This window comes from Dermochelys coriacea, chromosome 11 (assembly GCF_009764565.3).
Source record: "Dermochelys coriacea isolate rDerCor1 chromosome 11, rDerCor1.pri.v4, whole genome shotgun sequence".
Lineage (NCBI taxonomy): Eukaryota > Metazoa > Chordata > Testudines > Dermochelyidae > Dermochelys > Dermochelys coriacea.
The window spans coordinates 53940374-53958616 of NC_050078.2; the positions used below are offsets into that span (position 1 = coordinate 53940374).

The 18243-nt window shown below is 40.6% G+C and overlaps 1 protein-coding gene across 9 annotated transcripts in view; it reads right to left on the minus strand.

Annotated features, from left to right (window-relative positions):
- STAT1 (signal transducer and activator of transcription 1) overlaps nt 1–18243 on the minus strand; it is a 45021-nt gene that overhangs the window by 7711 nt on the left and 19067 nt on the right. For 7 of the 9 annotated variants that reach the window (XM_038422778.2, XM_038422780.2, XM_043505481.1 and 4 more), the window contains 12 exons: nt 18068–18226; nt 16700–16792; nt 14476–14535; nt 13048–13077; nt 12855–12948; nt 11775–11816; nt 10584–10667; nt 9253–9351; nt 8498–8633; nt 5779–5834; nt 4841–4935; nt 897–1036 (listed from right to left, as the gene is read on the minus strand). In XM_038422778.2, coding sequence (XP_038278706.1) covers nt 897–1036; nt 4841–4935; nt 5779–5834; nt 8498–8633; nt 9253–9351; nt 10584–10667; nt 11775–11816; nt 12855–12948; nt 13048–13077; nt 14476–14535; nt 16700–16792; nt 18068–18226 — 1088 coding nt within the window. Of the gene's footprint in view, nt 1–896; nt 1037–4840; nt 4936–5778; nt 5835–8497; nt 8634–9252; nt 9352–10583; nt 10668–11774; nt 11817–12854; nt 13078–14475; nt 14536–16699; nt 16793–18067; nt 18227–18243 lie in introns of all 9 variants that reach the window. The other 2 variants (XM_043505476.1, XM_043505475.1) reach the window with 1 other exon arrangement.

Below are 18243 nucleotides of genomic sequence, written 5' to 3' on the forward strand. Positions count from 1 at the left end.
ATGGACCTCCTGCAAGCTGAAAGTTTGGATTTGGGACAACACTGTCTGTCTCCCCCTCAGCCTTTGACTGGCAAAGGAAGGAGCGGGAAGGCTGCAGAGAAGGAAAAACAATGGGTGGGGCAGCAGCTTTCAAGAGCCGATTCTCCTAGGCTGTTTAGCAGCTGGGCTCCATCAGCAGCTGCAGTCTCCTGCCAGCTAGGGGCGATCTGACTCCTACAGCATAGACAGGAAGATGTAGGGAGCCTCTCCATTGCAGTCAGTGCAATCCCTGCCCCGCCCAGGCCCCTCCCCAGCCAGCCTAGGTCTGAGCCCGGCAGGGAAGGAGCTGGCCAGGAAGGGAGCTGAGCTGATTGCAGAGGAATCCCAGCTGCTCATCCCCCACGGTGTCTTCTTTCCCCCTCTCTGGAGACAGGTGCAGGGGAGCTGCTGAGAGCAGGTGGAGGGGGAGTTACAGGGTCAAAAGAGGGATCTCTGCCCCTGGAGGGAAGTGCAGCAGCTGCAGCACCTTGGGGATGGGAGAACTTTGGGCAGATGCAGGTGAGAGCTGGGGGCACCGGGGGGCATGAAGGATATGTACTGGGACATGTTGGGATGGAGGAGACCTGTAGGGGAGAATGATACTGGGGGGACCTTGGGGATTTGTCCTCCACAACTTTGTAGGCCAAACTGACTGCCCTGGAAATGCCCCCGTCCCTACTGAAGTAACTGAAACAGTCTACCCGATTGTTGTTGGAATGTTGTACTAGTGTACACTTAGTCTGGCACTTATGGGGTAGGATTGTTAATTTCACGTTATTGCCAATCTCTGTGAGGGAGACGGAGGGCTCCAAAGATTTTTAACTTTGGTTTTAAAATGTAGGTATAAACCCAAGTTATTCTCTGTACTCTATGCTTACCATTTTGGGATCCCTCTACCCAGGTAAAAGTGATGGCTCCTTCTCGGCTACTTTCACTAAATCTCAGTAAAAAGGTCCCAGGCCTTTGGTCCTTTAACAAAGCACGTTCTCTCTCCTTGCTGATAAAACCCATGATACAGCTGTAATATTAAAAGAAAAATTGTACAATTTACTTCTAAGTATATCCAAAGCCTATTATGAGGTTACCTCATGTCACTAAAAGCAGAATTTTTCCAACTGGTTTATAACATCCCATGCAGCTATAACACCACCATCCATGCACAAATTAAAATGTGCATTCTCACTCCTGGGTGCAGTAGTCCTTGAGCAGCAGCTATCCAGAGAGTGGCTATTCAGCCTTTTCTCTCTTGCTATGTGTAACATGCTATAAAATGTTGTTGTCTCAACACTTTCTAAAATCAGAAATTGGTTTGTTATCCAAAACCACTGTCTCAGCTCAACGAGTAAAATTACTCAACTTACTCACGTGTGTTTGCAAGACCAGGGCCTAGATGGCAGTTTTAACTTAAAGAGAGCATTAAGTGGGTATTAATGAAAATTGTCACTGCGTTCCTTTTTGACATCCTGTGTTTGCTTTAGTATCCCATGCTCCTGTCGGAATCACAGACAATTGTTTGGATTTCTCGGTATTCTTTGGTTTTGTGCTCACTCCCCAGACAGCATGTGTATCTCTGCCAGATCAGATATTAACAGTCTAGGTTATTTCAATCCCAGTATTACATTGTGTGTTAAACCACGTTCTCTTATGCTTGGAAACACTCTGATAGTAGCTCACTTTAACTTTCTCACCCTCTTTGTACCATGATTACCAGACGCAGGGTACTATGATGTTTTGTCCCTCTGGAAAGGTTTATCTTTTGTCAGCCAATGCTTCAGAGTGATCTGGAGTGACTTTTGTGGCCTTGAAGGAAAGAAGCTCTAAGGAGAGCATATGGTGCTGTGTCTAATTTGCTTGTGATGCCTGAATTTACCTGTACAGGGCAGAGTGGGCCAGCGTGGTATCCCAGGGTAACATCTATTATATGGGCATGATGGTGAAGACCTTAAAAGGTGGATGATGTCTGAACATCAAGATGACACGAGAGTCTCACACAGGGACATGAAGGAAGAGACTGCTCTCAAGACAATGACCTCTATCCATAAGTAATATCTGTGTTTTCATGCTTGGGGATGAGGTAGCTCTGATGCAGTCACTTAGCAATATTCAGGTTTTCTCCAGTAGATCAGAGTTTGAGGGAGAAGCAAGAGTTTTTTTTTTTTTTTTGCTTTAAATTAATGTTTAAACTCAATTTTATCCATCTAGGAGTTCAAAAGTCCTCTGAACTATTGCTCTTTCCTTATGCAAACGCTCATTTATGTAATTAAACCACCATTACTCTAGGTAAATATGTATCTTGGCAAGCCCAGTAAATTAGGAAATACACCATCTATCCAAAAGAGAATAGTAGAAATCTATAAGGTACATTTTATATAGTTAGAGGTTTTTTTGTGTGGGTTTTTTTTTTTTTAAAAGAACATTTCAGATATTTTTGAGTAACAGCTACAAAGGATCCTTTGAGGACTATATATCCCAATCCTTTGTTTGGCAATCTTCAGCTAGATATATGAAAAAGGCAATTTGGGGGCAATTATGATGCCTTGTACAAAAAACAGATTGGTTGGCAGTCTGTCTGATTCAGGGCCTCTTGCGGTTCCAGTGGGTTATTAGCCCCTATTAATTAACTTTCAGCTATTTGGCTTTCCTAAAAAAAACCCAATAAATGTTTTAAAGCCTGTGGCTGATGTCACAAACCTGTTTTATCTTTGTTCCTAGAGATCATTTTATTGTGTTACTGGCCTGCAAATCATAGAATCATAGAATATCAGGGTTGGAAGGGACCCCAGAAGGTCATCTAGTCCAACCCCCTGCTCAAAGCAGGACCAAGTCCCAGTTAAATCATCCCAGCCAGGGCTTTGTCAAGCCTGACCTTAAAAACCTCTAAGGAAGAAGATTCTACCACCTCCCTAGGTAACGCATTCCAGTGTTTCACCACCCTCTTAGTGAAAAAGTTTTTCCTAATATCCAATCTAAACCTCCCCCATTGCAACTTGAGACCATTACTCCTCGTTCTGTCATCTGCTACCATTGAGAACAGTCTAGAGCCATCCTCTTTGAAACCCCCTTTCAGGTAGTTGAAAGCAGCTATCAAATCCCCCCTCATTCTTCTCTTCTGCAGACTAAACAATCCCAGCTCCCTCAGCCTCTCCTCATAAGTCATGTGCTCTAGGTTTAATTGAAAAGAGGTTTGTTTGTACCTTTTATTTCTGTCTCTGCTCTTCCGCTAACAAACAGAGAACTGCTCACAACAGGGAGGAAATTTGTTGTTTACAACTCAGTATATCTGTAAGATGTTGTTCTTGTAGATGGTATTAATGGTATAATTATACAGAGAGAGCCCTGGATACTAGGGGTGAAATCCTGGCTCCACTGAAGTCAGTGGCAAAACTCTCATTAATAGAGCCAAGATTTCACCCTATGAACAAACAAACAAGCAAAAACCTCTTATGGGTGTGAGAGTTGAGTCTTCTGGCTGGATCTTCAAAAATGCTCAGCAGCCAGTTGCTCCCACTATTAAGCCTACCGGGAGCTTGACACTTATGAAAATCTGGACCCCTCAATGGGTGCTGATCAGTTTGCAAAGATTTTCAAAGTGGAGAGAGATTATATATAGAAAAAGAGGAGTTCAGAAGTGGAGGTGACAAGTTTGTTGGGGGCATCTGAATGGGAAGCTTTGAGGGCAGAAGTCAGTGCAGAGATATCTGTAGTAGCTAAGCAGAAAATTAGGGTGAGAACACAGCACACTTTAGTATAGTAACTTCCCTGTTAACTCAGTCATATCTGTGGGCCCAATTCAGCAAGGCACTTAAGCATTTCTCTATTTTGAAGCACATGAGAACTTCTGTTGTTCACATGCACAAGTACCTTGTCCAATCAAAGCCTATAGCCATAACTTTCCTGGTCTATGTTTGTTAGTCCTGGATATGAGTGTTATCTTACCAGCATAAACGCCCCAACACTGTCATTAAAATAGTAAGAAAGTTTGTCATTGTTTTCATTAATTATTGATTTGCCAACCTTAATATGTAGCCATTTTTACAGTAAGTCACTGAAGGTTCACGGAATCAGAAGCACCTTTCATCATATATGAGCTGTTAACAGGATTGTAAAAAGGTCAAATCTGAACTGACAACTAAAAAGCAGGATTAAAACCCCATTTTGAGCCTATTTCTGGCAGAAGTTATAGCCCATTATTAAAGGGACTACAATATCAGCAACACTGAAATCCAAGGTTTCTAAACATTAGCAAAGGAGCTGATTTTTCAATCTGGAAAAGAGCTTTACTATTAACATTTTAATTCTTTAACATTTGATCGGCAAAGATTAGCTGCTGTAGCTGGACTCCATCACTGGTATCAAAGGATTCAGTCAATCCAGCTGTTGCCAACAGGAGGCTCACAAATACACTTTTTTAAACAAGGGTGAACATTGTACAAGATTCCCCTACAGCACCTCAGTCTTCACCTGCTAAACTCCTGTTCTTGTGAGCTAACTCAGTTCTGCCTTGGGATGTGGTGAAAGCTCACTGTACTGTAGGTTGAGAGCTGGTGGCTCATCTCACTTAACATGAAACTAATCTGAACTTTGACCTTTGGCATTAAAAGGCAGTGCAATGGGTTTATTCACTAAACTCATAGTCTTTTTACCACTGCTTCAGCTAACGTGCAGAGGATCCATCTGGCTCCTTCCAATGAAGACCCAGAACAAACCTCATTTGCCCTATTAGCACTCGTATTTTATTTCCGATCACAACTGTCATTTTAACAGAGCTAAAGGTGTGAGCCATCAGCTATTCATCTTCATTAGCAACATACAAGATTCTTACCCGTCATTCCAGAGACATAAGAGGTGTTTTTTAATGAGTTCAAGGATGCCCTCAATCCACAGCCAGAAGGGAAAGTTTTTATCATTTATGTTTTCCTGAAATTACAGTACATGGGGAGGAAGAAACAAATAACTGTTACAAAAAGAAATCTGAGTACAATGGACTCAATTTATAACAATGTCCTGAAAAAGCTGAAGGGTGTCTCCTTCCTCTCCTCTTCACCCCCTATTTTTCTTAACACATTTCCTCTTTGTTCCTTTTTGCTGCTCTTTTTATTTCATTTATTTATTTTTGTTGTCTCCTCTCTTCCCTCATCTGTAATAGCTCCAGTTCCTCCACTCCCTAAGATGAAAGATGCTGTGTTGGGATGAGGTGCATCCATTGGTACCATCCTAAGCTGGTCTGTGTGGCACAGGTACAGGGAAGAGAAACTTGCCCTGGCAAGGGGATACCTGGGCCTGCAGGACCTTACATGTGACCTGCTGCCATCACAGGCATGTATATTGGGGTATGTCTTCATTGCAGACTTAACTTGTGCTCTTCCTTGGGTGTTGCCCCTAACCCAGCTCCGGTCCACTGGAGACCTACCCTCTTTATTTAAGAGCAATGAAGCTCCTTCACTTGATGATTAACAGAAGAAATAAAAGTGCAGGAATAAAAGCCAGGAACAGCAGATTGTTTTATCTATGGATTTATGTATTTCAATATAATAGAACATAAAGTGCTCTAGGTGACTTCTACAGAAATTAAGATTCAGTCCCTGAAAAGATGCACACAACTCAGCAGTCTAACCTCACCCCCATGTAACTTACATGAACCAACCATAACTGAATCAAAATATTCTCACACACCCCTTGCCTTCCCAAAAGCCTAGTGAAAAACAAGAGGAATCGAAGCTTTGTCTTCATTATCCAACCTGTTAAATAGACAGTTCCTACCTTGCAGAATCTTGTCCAAGGAATAAGGCCATCAAGTGACCCTCCACCTGTTGGACCTACACAACAAACCAATAGACTGGTTTCAGACAACATGTTTATTTGAAATACCAATTAGGCTCAAGACTTAATGTAGGTGAAACTGATCTTTATTTACATATTAAATTCTAAGCATTTGTTTAGTTTCATTTAGAAGTGTAAAAAAGAAGGAAGAGAAGCTGTTGATTTAACTGTTCGAATAGCTGGTGCAGAACTAGCAAGGCAGTTTTGCAGAGTAGCCCCTCTAGACAGTGTTCTGGAGAAGCAGAACGTATGCAATGACAAACCAATGTTTTGACAGGCACCAGGAAAAGCAATCAGGAGCTCTGCGACAGATTTCATGTTAACAATAAAATAGGGTAGGAACTAATCCAAATACAGAGATAATCTAAAATTGTTCTATACTAAGACATTTTCATCTTCAAAATAATTCTAGAAATGTGGTCGAATCATTCTCCATTTATTGGCAGAATCCATCACACTGAAATTAGGACTATCCATGTGAGTTGAGAGATTTGGCCCATTAACTCATCAATCATTGCAACATCCTGTGAGATCAAGTATTATTCCCATTTCAGCTTTAGGTGACTTGCCAAAGGTCCCACAGAAAGCTTGTATCATAGCGAGGAATAAACCTCATATCCCAACTTCCAAGCCTACCCTTAACCACAGAATCCTTTTCTTTTCCATTAAAATCCTGTAGCGTATGTACGTTTTGATTTAAGGGAAAAGCCACAGGCATTCCTTTAAAGGAAACTGTAGCCCAGTTGCCACACCTACATCAACATGTTCAAAATCCCCTTAAGCACACAACATAACTAGGGAAGTAGTGTATAATTGTATCTACGCTCACAGAGCACGAAGATTTGGTTACTTTTAAGTATTTCCACTATATTCACAACTGGATTTTCAACGATGAGGCATGGGACCCCCAAAGTATCAGGGGCAAACTATACATACTGGCCTGTCAACTGCAAGCTTTTCCAACTCTGACTCTGTCTAGTATCCTACTCCTCCTCCAATATCTATCAATCAAACTACTAGCTCCAGGCACAAGGGAGAAATCATTTTCTCTCCTCCCCCACCCCATGTCCATCTAGAATGTGTCTCAGTTTCCAATATCATTGACAGTATCACAGCACAGACTATGCACACCCTCACCTCTGAAAGAATGGATACAGGCTTTATCATCAGACAGCCAAACTCCATATACGAGTGAACTACATACAGCACAGAAGGAAGTCTTGAATTTATTGCAGCTAGTAAGGATTCTCCAATCAATCTCTCCAGTGCTAAGATTGGGTTTTATAACTCAAATGTAATGTAATGATAAGATGGAGGATATCTGTTTACAAACTTAAGTGGAGGTTATCACAGTTTGGGAATTTACCAAGTTGTAAAATACTAAACCAACAGAGAGGTGTCAATAATCAATATCTCTCTCTCTAATAGCAGGAAACCTGTGGGGGTTTTTTTATGACGAATGTATTCTGCCTTTGTTAAATATTACAGAATTTTAAAACATATAGAAACATGATCTAAACTAACAATGGTAAATTGTTACAAAAGGCTGCCAAACCTTTTAAAGATTTGATATTTGAGAACTTGATAGAGCTAGAAAAAATGCTTTATAAAATGGACAGCTGGGATTTCCAATTTAGATTTTTTTTTTTAATATAACCTTTTATAAAAGGTAAGGCTAATGGCAATGCTTCTGGGAATTAATAAAAGTTTTTGTTTTTTAAATTAAATCTATCCTTCCTCTTATCCAAACACTACAGAATTAAATTAGTCAGGGTCTCTGAGAACCAGACAGGAAACTCCCACCTTTTCATTGTTCAAGTGGGAATACACAAAAATTGAACAATGAATTGGAGTTTAGCTAAGGACATGTAGGTGGGAACAGCAGGAGTTTTTTTTGTTTGTTTTTTTTTAAACTTGATACATTCCTTTAAAGCTGTCACAGGTCTCTTGGTCTAGCCCTGTCTTTTATGCACTGAGTCAAGACTGTATATAGCAGGTCTTGGTCTATGGGCAAGTGTAACATAAAAATCTGAGGAAAAAAATGAGTTACTGGATTAAATGACCCATTTCTTGAAGGAATATTTCAGAGCCCTCTCAGAAGTAGATTTGGTCCCAATCCTATAAACCCTTACTCAGCAGAAGTGTGTGTGTGTGTGTGTGTGTGTGTGAGTGAGAGAGATTGGCAGGATCTAACCCTTACAGTATACAAACTATTCAGCATGTAGAGAAATGGAAAATGGCTTCAACACTGTAAGTGCGTGACCACAATACAACTCTCTCTGCATTACAGAACACTGAATACTAATAGTTTAAAATTGGGCTACAGAGTATAGCTATAAAAAAAAAAACTACAAAATAAGTTTCTCCAAACGTAAAGTAACCATGGTAGATAATTGCAACAAAAAAACATAACAGTCCAACAGGGTAGTAACTACAGCTGGTCAAAAAAATTTCAAATGTCAAAATTTGACTTAAAAAAAGGCAGGGGAAAACAAGCTTTTCATTTTTTATTCTATGGAAAAGTTCAATCAATTTTTATCTAGCAATAATCTAGCATTTTCCCCTAGCAGTCAAACAGGCCATCTACTTAATATAACCAAGAGGAAGGAACATAATAAAAGGGCTTGTAGATATAGAAAAATTTGTTATAGGACCATACCAAGAAGTTTCTCCCCCAGCATGCTCAACTGATCTGCATGAAGTCCCCTTTTAGTTACAGAAGAGAACTGCCAACTTAGCACTTCAGAAAGCTGAGACCATCTTGCACAAGGTGGGTTCAGAAAGAAGGACAAGTTCTAGAGAGAAAACATCATGTCCACAATCTTAAACACACATGAAACTTAGCATGAGCACAAGTGTGTGGTCAAAAAAGTAACAGTGAGTTTGCATAAAATATGGTGACGTTTGACAATAAATGAGGACTTCTACATAGACTAAAGGTCCAGCTGACCATGGAGAAGCAGTTAACAATACTGATCAACTCTTGTTCTCCGAGAAAAAAGAAACCTCTTTGGGTTTAATCTTACCCAACAAACCATTCCATGTTACTGAAGGGCAGTGAATTAAATTACTGAATATGTATATATAATACACTGGGAGAAACCAAATAAACATCTGAAAACAGGTGTATAAAACATGATAAAGGATACTACAAACAGTTTGCTTGATTAAAAAAAAAAAAAGCCCACACACGAAACAAACCCCCATCAACCCCCCAAAAAAAAATCCTAGATCCAATAAGAACTGACTTCAGAATAAAGATGAAAGAATGAATGTCAAATATTATGAATTAACATGGAAAGACAATCCACATCTCCCTTGTAATTTACAAAATAGTTTCAGGATACTGACTTACACTTAACATTCTATCTATCTTATGTCAACAACACTTAGAAGTAAGTATTCTGTAAATACCTTGGGTTCAGTAGTCAGCATGTTGTACCACAAAATGGAAGCCCATCCACTTGGAAGCTGGCTCACATTTGAGATCACAACAATGGGAAGGGATGTGGTCTATAAAAAGAGATTTTTTGGAATTATTTGGGATACAGTTCTACTACTGTAGATACTTTATTACACAAATTGATTTAGGTATATATACTATCATCTTTCATGTATAATTATCAGTTTGTGATGAACACGGGCTATGTCTGTACAACTAATTAATTCTGATCAATATTGTAAAGTGGTTTTATGAAAAACTGCTGCATTACTAGTGTCTATATGCATGTGGATCCACTATTGTTGACATGGCCTGTAGCCGGTACAAACCAGACAGGGGCAATGTGACATACTTAAGGTTAACAATGGCATTTATACCTCATAAAGGCCATGCTAAAAAAGCAGTAGCATCCTTAGAAATCCTGTCATATAATGGGAAACACACAAAACGCATCGAAGATTCACTAGTGAAGGAATGTAGTAAGTAGTGGTAGAGACTGCTATAATGAAGTTTACAAAACAGTTCCTTATTTTCACACGATTATAACTTAGCAAACCTTTTGGATTGATGTTTTCTATGTTGGCAAATTGGGGGGAGGGAAAGTTGAGTTTTTCTGGGACTGGGGGAGTGTGTTGGAATTGGTGACATCCCTTCAACCAAGAAGTCAGTTTTACATCTCATTCAAAAGTTGGCCCCTCCAGCAGCACTTCTAATGCTAGCCTGGGGCAGTGATTCAGTTCTGACCTGAAGGGAAGAGTGCTACCCAAAGAACTGCAGGTACCAATTCTGCAACATAGAGTATTCTTTGTGAGGTTTTGTAAACCAGACCCAGCCTTACTTAGGTGCTGAGATTTGAAAGAATCAAAATACAAAGGCCCTATCACTATATGCGGTGACACTGCTAAGTATTAGCAATGAATTTGAAAACAACAATGGAGGCAGAAAAAATGCTGAAAATTCTAATACAGTAGAACCTTAATTTTATGAATACCACTCTTACAAAAAATTTTTTTCCCCAAGAGGATAATAAAAATCACAACAAAAGTGGTGGTGATGATGATGAACAAGCATGTCTTCAATGCACTGAAAATTCCTTTGCACTGGCTTGAAGGACAAGAAAGCGATACAATGCACCATGGTGCATCTTATGCACCATAGCTACTGTAATTCTGAGACATTCCTAAAAATTGAACTCGGGCCCCAATTATTTCATAGAAGAGGGGTTTCTAGTGTACTTAAATAACAATCTCTGAATAAAATTACTCAGAATTTCACCCTTATCTAATCTACGTAGTAACCTTACCTCTAGATCTACCACCAGCCCAGGCTGGCAAAGCTGAGTTTCAAAGCTGAGGGAATGAAGCTCTTCTGTTACAATGAGAGGACCCTTTAAAAAACAATCATAGGGAATTAACTGATTAAGCTCAAATCCTTAAAACATTGGAAATAAGACATTTTAGGCTGTTAGGCTTGATATGTTATGTTAAATATTGTATGGGAACGCATTTAGTAAGGTACCTCTTACTTCCCCAGCAGTGTATAAGCTATGAAGTTACTGTCAGTCCAAATAATGACATTTAGTATTCATTGGTTAATGTGAAAGCAAGACCCCTATAAGCCATTTTTTCAAATATTCCAATTAAGTGGTTCTAGGGATTAGAACAAGTGTGTCATTAGGCAGGGAAGGGAGCAGTTACTGTGTCCATCTTTGATGGTCTCCTGGCTTAGACGGAATGAGTCATCCCCGTCCCCCCCCATTATTTCCTTTTCCTCCTAACTTGTTTAGAAAATTGTATATTTTAGAAATGCAAATAAAATTGAGCACAAAGGGCAGTTTGTAGGTAATATCATACAGCTTTGGACTGTATGAAAAACCAAAATGCTCATTTGTGCCCTGTTATCTAAAACTTCTTTGAATCTGTTCCAATGGCCTACTATAATGGCCAAACATTGGAGTGAAGAGTGCCCTCTGCATAGGTATATGGAGGGCACCCTCCATGGCAAATCTCACCCTATCTGGGAGGCAGGAGCCTTCACCTATCCTGGAACCTTCTAGATGCTCCTGCCCTTAGGCTTGCAAGAGGTAATAGCAAGGGCACTGGATGTGGTCCATAGCACTTCCCCTAGAGTGCACATGGACATTTCAGCAGGAACTTCCTGGTCCCCTCCATGTCTGCTACTGAGCAATCCCAGGGAATTCTGCCATTGGCAAAAATTCTTGTTAGAGCAATGCCGCCAGGAGGAGGAAGGCACAAAGGAAAAGCACCAAGCTGGGATCTTATATACATATAACAGCGCCTATGTCTGTGATTCCAGGGCTCGCTTTCCCTGAGGTTTTAAGTTCCTACCCTGCTCTGCCCATTTTCCCCTTGAGGATTTTTCCATGGGATTGGGCAGTTTGGCCCACTATCAGGCATTTTATAGTACTTAATATTATTTAAAAAAAAAAAAACTGGACCAAAAGAGAGGGGGGAAAAAAGTCAGTGCTTCTTACCTCATTAGTTCTGCTTCCTGTATTTTTTTGCTCCTTTAATTGCTGCAGACAAAAAGTACAACCCAAAATAAATGACAGTCCCGACTGAAAAAGGGACTGTTACAAATAAGACGTATTTACATAAATAAAGTAGCATTTGCACAGTCCCTTCTGCATAACTGGTCATGAATCTACTGCATTAGTCTCTGATCCTCTTTAGCTCTCAAACATGGGAACCAGGGGATTTGACTGTAGATACAGTAGATAACTGCTATCCCTTTATAAAAGCATTCTGCTGTGAAAACAGATATTGCAACCTGAATTAATATCTTTTTATCATGCTGCAATGGTTGTGTAGAAAAGGCCTTTCTTAGAGGCACAGCAACAGTTATTGATGAGCGTGGGATAGACTAAATAATGGATTATCATCAATGAGCATCCACCCTAAATCGGTCTAGGAGAATGTCGGCAGACTCTGTACCATTGTTAGTGCCCTATATATAGGTCTAGGCAAATGGGAGAGAAGAATCTTGCATCTGAATCCTCCATTTGCATTTGATTCCTCTCCAGAGAGGATGGATACTGGCTACCCTTCCTAAATCAGCATGGTAGTGAGATTATTTAGTCTGCTAAATTTGTGGGCTGTTGTCTAAAAGCCCCATCCCTAGACAATTCAGTTCTAACCTTTCTTTCCCAACGCATCTAAAACCTCCCTACTCATGGCTTGCTGCAGAATCCTTTCCAGAAACACACTCCCTACTGCCCCAGCACCTCCACTGCTGCAGGTTTCCTCTCTTTTCCTCACAGAAACTGATACCCTCGCTACAACTTATTAGGAAATGTTTGTTTCAGGCCATAGGGCAGTAAAAACTTTCCAGTGTAGTAACAAATTATAAAGAATGTGGCCTCCAGCTCTCCTAGGACCCAATCTTACTTTCACTCAAGTCAGTGGCATAACTCCTTACGTAGGGGACATTTGGCTATTTGGTACCACTAGGGTAGAAAGCAGTGGCACTTTAGAGGAATGCTTTCTGCAAACGGTGACTTAAGACATATTAGACAGTGATCTAAAAGTGGGAAGGCAAGAAAAGTGTACCCCACCAGATGCCTGAACTCTGCTGCTAGGCTTCCATTAGTAGATTCCTCCATGTTCATTACTTTCGTATTTGTTCCCAGAATGTTAAATTTTCTGAACCTACACAAAGAGAGGGGGAGAGTTATCAGACTTGAATTCATTTTAAAAATACCCAACATGGCAAAAAAAAAAAATGGGAAGAATGCAGGTGCAACATACCCTTTTACTGTGTTCTTCTCATTCACGTCCCTGCAAAGGAGATTCAGATCTTTGTAAGTTCCAAAAGTAAACCACACACAGAGGGGGAAAAAAACAGGCTCATTTTCTCTTATATTTGTAATTGATAGAGCTGGCTGAAAACTGGTAAAAATACTTGTGGAAAAAAATGAATTTTTTTGCCAAAAAATCAATGAAATTTCAAAATTCTTTGATCAGCTCCAGTAATCAAGAAAGCAAAATGTTTACTAGACTAAATGTATTTCACATCACACTGAACATTTTCCCCCATAGTTTAGATTTTTCCAAGGTGCCTTTATAATCAAAGACAGCCCTTCACTTTACTACACTGTTTTATAACTTTGGTACTCCATTGTAAGATAAGAGTTCATAAACTACTTTCACTCTAAACCCCTAATTTCAAGCACAAAAAGCTACCATTTAACTTGAAACAGTGTTGCCCAGTACTCATGATATTTATCATAAACCTCGTGATATTAGATGTTAAGTCCCAGATCCTGGAGTCAGATAATTATGCGAGAATCTGCTTGTTTTGTTCAAGTAAGTTTCTAACCCTTGTAGTGTTTGTGGAGAAAAGCCTCACTGCACACTAAATAATAGAAGATAAATAAAAAAATTAATTATGTCTTTTTTTTAAATCATTTTTCAGCCAATCATGATTTCTGAAGGCTGGATTTTTGGATGCCTTGGGTTGGCAACAGTGTTGAATTATCTCAAGCACACCGTTGGCTGACAGGTGAATTTTGTTTAGAACGTTTGAGTTTGTTTGGAGTTTTCTGATTTGAATGTGAATAAGCAGAGGGTTTTTTTTTTTTTTTTTTTAATAGTTAAGACATTTCTCAAATTTTTATCTTAGGGGGCTCTTTTTTGCATGTGGATAACCCAAAAATGGTTTTGTCTTAAAACTTTAATCTTGTCATCTGTATAGTCCCCAATGTGGAATGCCTATTCTGTTAACTTTGACAGAGACTAGTTGATGATTAAAGCTGTATGTGAATGAAAATAGCAGTATTGGGTCAAATTCTGCTCTCAGATAGGATTAATGGGAAATGCACGTGCATGCGCACACACACGATTTATCCATACAGTGAGTGACTTTCCTTAGCAAATAAGGCTCCAGTACTACAATGAGCTCTGCATGGGTGGGACCTATGTGGAACTCACTGCAGGGCTGGGTCTACATCTTTCCCTATGGTGCAAAGGTATATACTAGAAATGGAAGAGGACGGGGAACTGTTCTCTTGCACCTAGCAAGGAAGCAGAATTATAGTGAAAATAGGGGAAATGCCTCCTGTGGAAGCTGCTACAACAGGGCCCAAGGTCTACTGTCATTAAGTGTCTATCTCATGTGCTTCTTACTGGGGCAGATCATCATAACTATATGCAGGATATGAAAAAGATGAAACGTACTTATCAAATAAGACTTTCACTTTTAAATTATAATTCAGTTCTTGTAGCTTCACCAGCAATCTGGAAAGAGAAATAAGTACAGATGATTACAACTGCAAAGGCTTTACTTCTCTCAGAAACATGGTTCCTCTTTTATTTTGGTGCTTCTTGATTTGTCAGTTCCTTTTAAAAATCAATGAGTCAGCATGAAATTTCCATCCTGCATTTAAATCAACAGACATTTTGCGACAGACTTCACTGGGAGTGTGACTAGTCCCTTCTGACTGACTGGATACTGCCCACTGATGAGTCATCTTTGATGTATTTATTTGTTGATTTCTTTCCATTTTGAATAATAAACAGTGACTGTACACAAGCTCTGAGCGCCCTATCATTTATTTGTAATTACAAAACCAAATAATGCAGTGCAGTTAGCTCACCCTATTTTTCTGGAGCTCCAGCTCATAATTAAATGCTAACGCACCATACGCTTACCTACACCTCAATTCACTGAACACTTTTCAAAGGTAACAGTGAAACAAGTGGTCCCTGTAGCGGCAATTCGACTCAATTTCAGACCAGGTATAGGGGTACAATCAAGAGTCCATGGCACTGATGGAGGACACCCTACCATCCAGCCCCTCTCTTTATAATCAAGGGGGATCTAGTGTGAGCCCCCATGCTAAATCAGAACTGTAGCAGTGTCTTACAAGGAGACTACTATTATTGAGAACTACAGAACTATGGAAAAGACAGGAACTTTGAAAGCTCGGCCTGGAAGGGAATTGACTGTTACCCATCAGGAAAAGACCATTCCTAACCACTTATATGCAAAGAATTATTCCAAGTATAAGCAAAGAAAGTAAGTGTATTATTAGCTGACTCCTATGCAAACTAAAGGAGCTTCTGAAAGGCAAGGAGATATTGGCAAACTAACTATAGTTCTAGTTAAGGAAGTGTCATTAAATATGGTATAAAATGGCTATTGCTAGAGCCCTACCAAATTCACAGCCATGAAAAATGCGTCATGGACCGTGAAATCTGGTCTCCCCCGGTGAAATCTGGTCTTTTGTATGCTTTTACCCTATATTATACAGATTTCATGGTGGAGACCAGGGTTTATCAAATTGGGGGTCCTGACCCAAAAGAGAGTTGCAGGAGGGTCTCAAGGTTATTTGGGGGTCGTGGAGGGTGTCACAGTATTGCCACCCTTATTTCTGCACTGCCTTCAGAGCTGGGCAACTGGAGAGCGGCGGCTGTTGGCAAGGCGCCCAGCTCTGAAGGCAGCAGCCTGCCAGCAGCAGCGCAGAATTAAGCATGGCTATGCCATACCATGCCACCCTTACTTCTGCACTGCTACCTTCAGAGCTGGGCGGCCAGAGAGTGGCAGGTGCTGACTGAGGGCCCAGCTCTGCAGGCAGCAGTACAGAAGTAAAGGTGGAAATACCATACCATACCGTGCCATCCTTACTTCTGCGCTGCTGTTGGCGGTGGCTCCGCCTTCAGAGCTGGGCTCCCAGCCAGCAGCCACCGTTCTCCAGTTGCCCAGCTCTGAAGGCAGCACTGCTGCCAGCAGCAGCACAGAAGTAAGGGTAGCAATACCACAACGCCCCCTCCTACAATAACCTTGTGACCCTTCCACAACTTTTTGGGTCAGGATCCCTACAATTACAACACTGTGAAATTTCAGATTTAAATAGCTGAAATCATGAAGCTTACAATTTTTAAAAATTCTATTACCATGAAATTGACCAAAATGGACCGTGAATTTGGTAGGGCCCTCGCTATTGCTCAAGGGAAGAGGACAGGTTTGGGTGGGGGGTTAACTCCCCAAGACACTGCACCTGAGCAATCATGAATACATCTTAGTGCTCCCTGGCTAGTCTGCTAATGGTGGTTCATCCCTCCTCACATCAAAGTGGCCAGAATGGTTTAGACTGAATGCCTTCAACTTCCTTCTGGCTACGGAGGCAGGACTGTGTCACTCAATACCAGGGCTCTGACCAAAGGAGTAAAGTCAGAGGGCTCCAGACAGAATCTTGGTCAGTTCTCAGCCAGAAGGAAGTGGAGCAGTGAGTGGGAAGAGGGAGGAAGAAAGGCAGGGCCCAGGGAAATCCTGCCAGAACACTGTCACAGAGCGCTCACTATATTTTGTTTCTGGTCACTTAGCCAGATGGAAGGTTTTGCAGCCCTTTCAGCTACAGGAAGTCAATGAGGAAATAGGCCCACCACAAAGAAAAATTACCTCAGTTTTACTGTGAACTGCACTCCAGTCTTCAGGACCAATGGCCTCTGAGGATGAGTTGGCATACAAGGCTGCCTCTCCACCACAAAAGAACTGCAGGAGGAACAAAACCATGGACATTTTTAGCTACATTAGTACAATACTGTTAAAAAGTGATGACACTTCCAGCACAAAACAGATTAGTCTAATTTATTTACTACAGTATTTTTGACAAATATCCACAATAAATTGGTACTGTGTACACTTTCAGTTCCTGTTTATTCAGGTACTAAATCTTTGGAATCTATTCTTAAAAAGTGATATGTTTAAGTTGGATGGAACTCTAAAAATATAAACTTTTATTTCATCAGAGCTTTATTTTTTAAAAAAAAGCACTAGAAATAAAATTAACAGTTTGAAGAAAAAAGAAAGCTACTTCACGCAACTTTAAAAAAAATCACACAGCATGTAAATAATAAAGGACAGAACTGGTACAATCATTGGTGAGATAGATCATTCTGTTTACACTCTATCTACAGCACTATGGATTACTAAATTCTTAGTGTTCATACTGTGACTGGATGTCAGGCTCTAGGACAATATGTCTCATCCTGCTCGCGCAAGCATACTATGAATATGACTAAGGAAAATGGCAAGATTTAGGCCTTTATATCTTCTCCATTTGCACCGTTTCTAATGGAGCAGGAGTGGATTTCTGTCTCTTTCACCTGTGGGTTAGCTAGGGCGCTTGAGTGGGACTCAGGAACTGGGGGTTCTATTCTCAGCTCAGACTGTTGTGGGATCTTGGACAAATCACTTTACCCCTTTGGACCTCTTCCCCTCCCAAATCTCCTCTGTTTTATCTGTTTAGACTGTAACTACTTCAGGGCAGGAATCCTATGTTCCATATTTGTACAGTGGGACCTTGATCTTGGATGGGGCCTCTAATTACCAGTGGAATATAAATAATTGCCTGGAGATGCAGGGCTAATCTGACTCATCCCAACTCCCACCCAAGGGAATAAGAGGTGGACAGTTTCCAAGGTATTCATCCTGCATGTATCTCTGTGGGTAGACCCCAACTGCACACACACAGAGCAGCTTGCAGGACTAGAGCCTAAAACCAGAAATGGACTAAGGGTCCAAAGCTTGATTCTGTCTGAACTGAAGACAGTGGCAAAGCTCCCATTGACTTAAAGGTGCAGAATCAGGGGCTTAAACAGGAGAGCTTACAGGGAAAATCCTAGTAACAGACAGCCCAGTTTTCGTTTTTTGTGAAGAATAAAAGAAAACAGCAGGTGGGGCACTAACCTGTGTGTGTGACGTGTTAAGTGGGGAGTCTACCATCCATTCACACAGACAGACCAAACAAACATATGCATCCATTACCTCTGAATGAGTTGTTTGAAAAGACTGCATGTGCGATCTTGCAGGACTTGTTTGTTTTTTGTAATGGGATCTGGCTCATATGTAAATTTCTGCTCCAATTCCTCAAGCTTTTTAAGCTGCTGACGAACTTGCTGAAGACTCTCAGCAACAATGGTGAACCTGCAAAAAACACATCT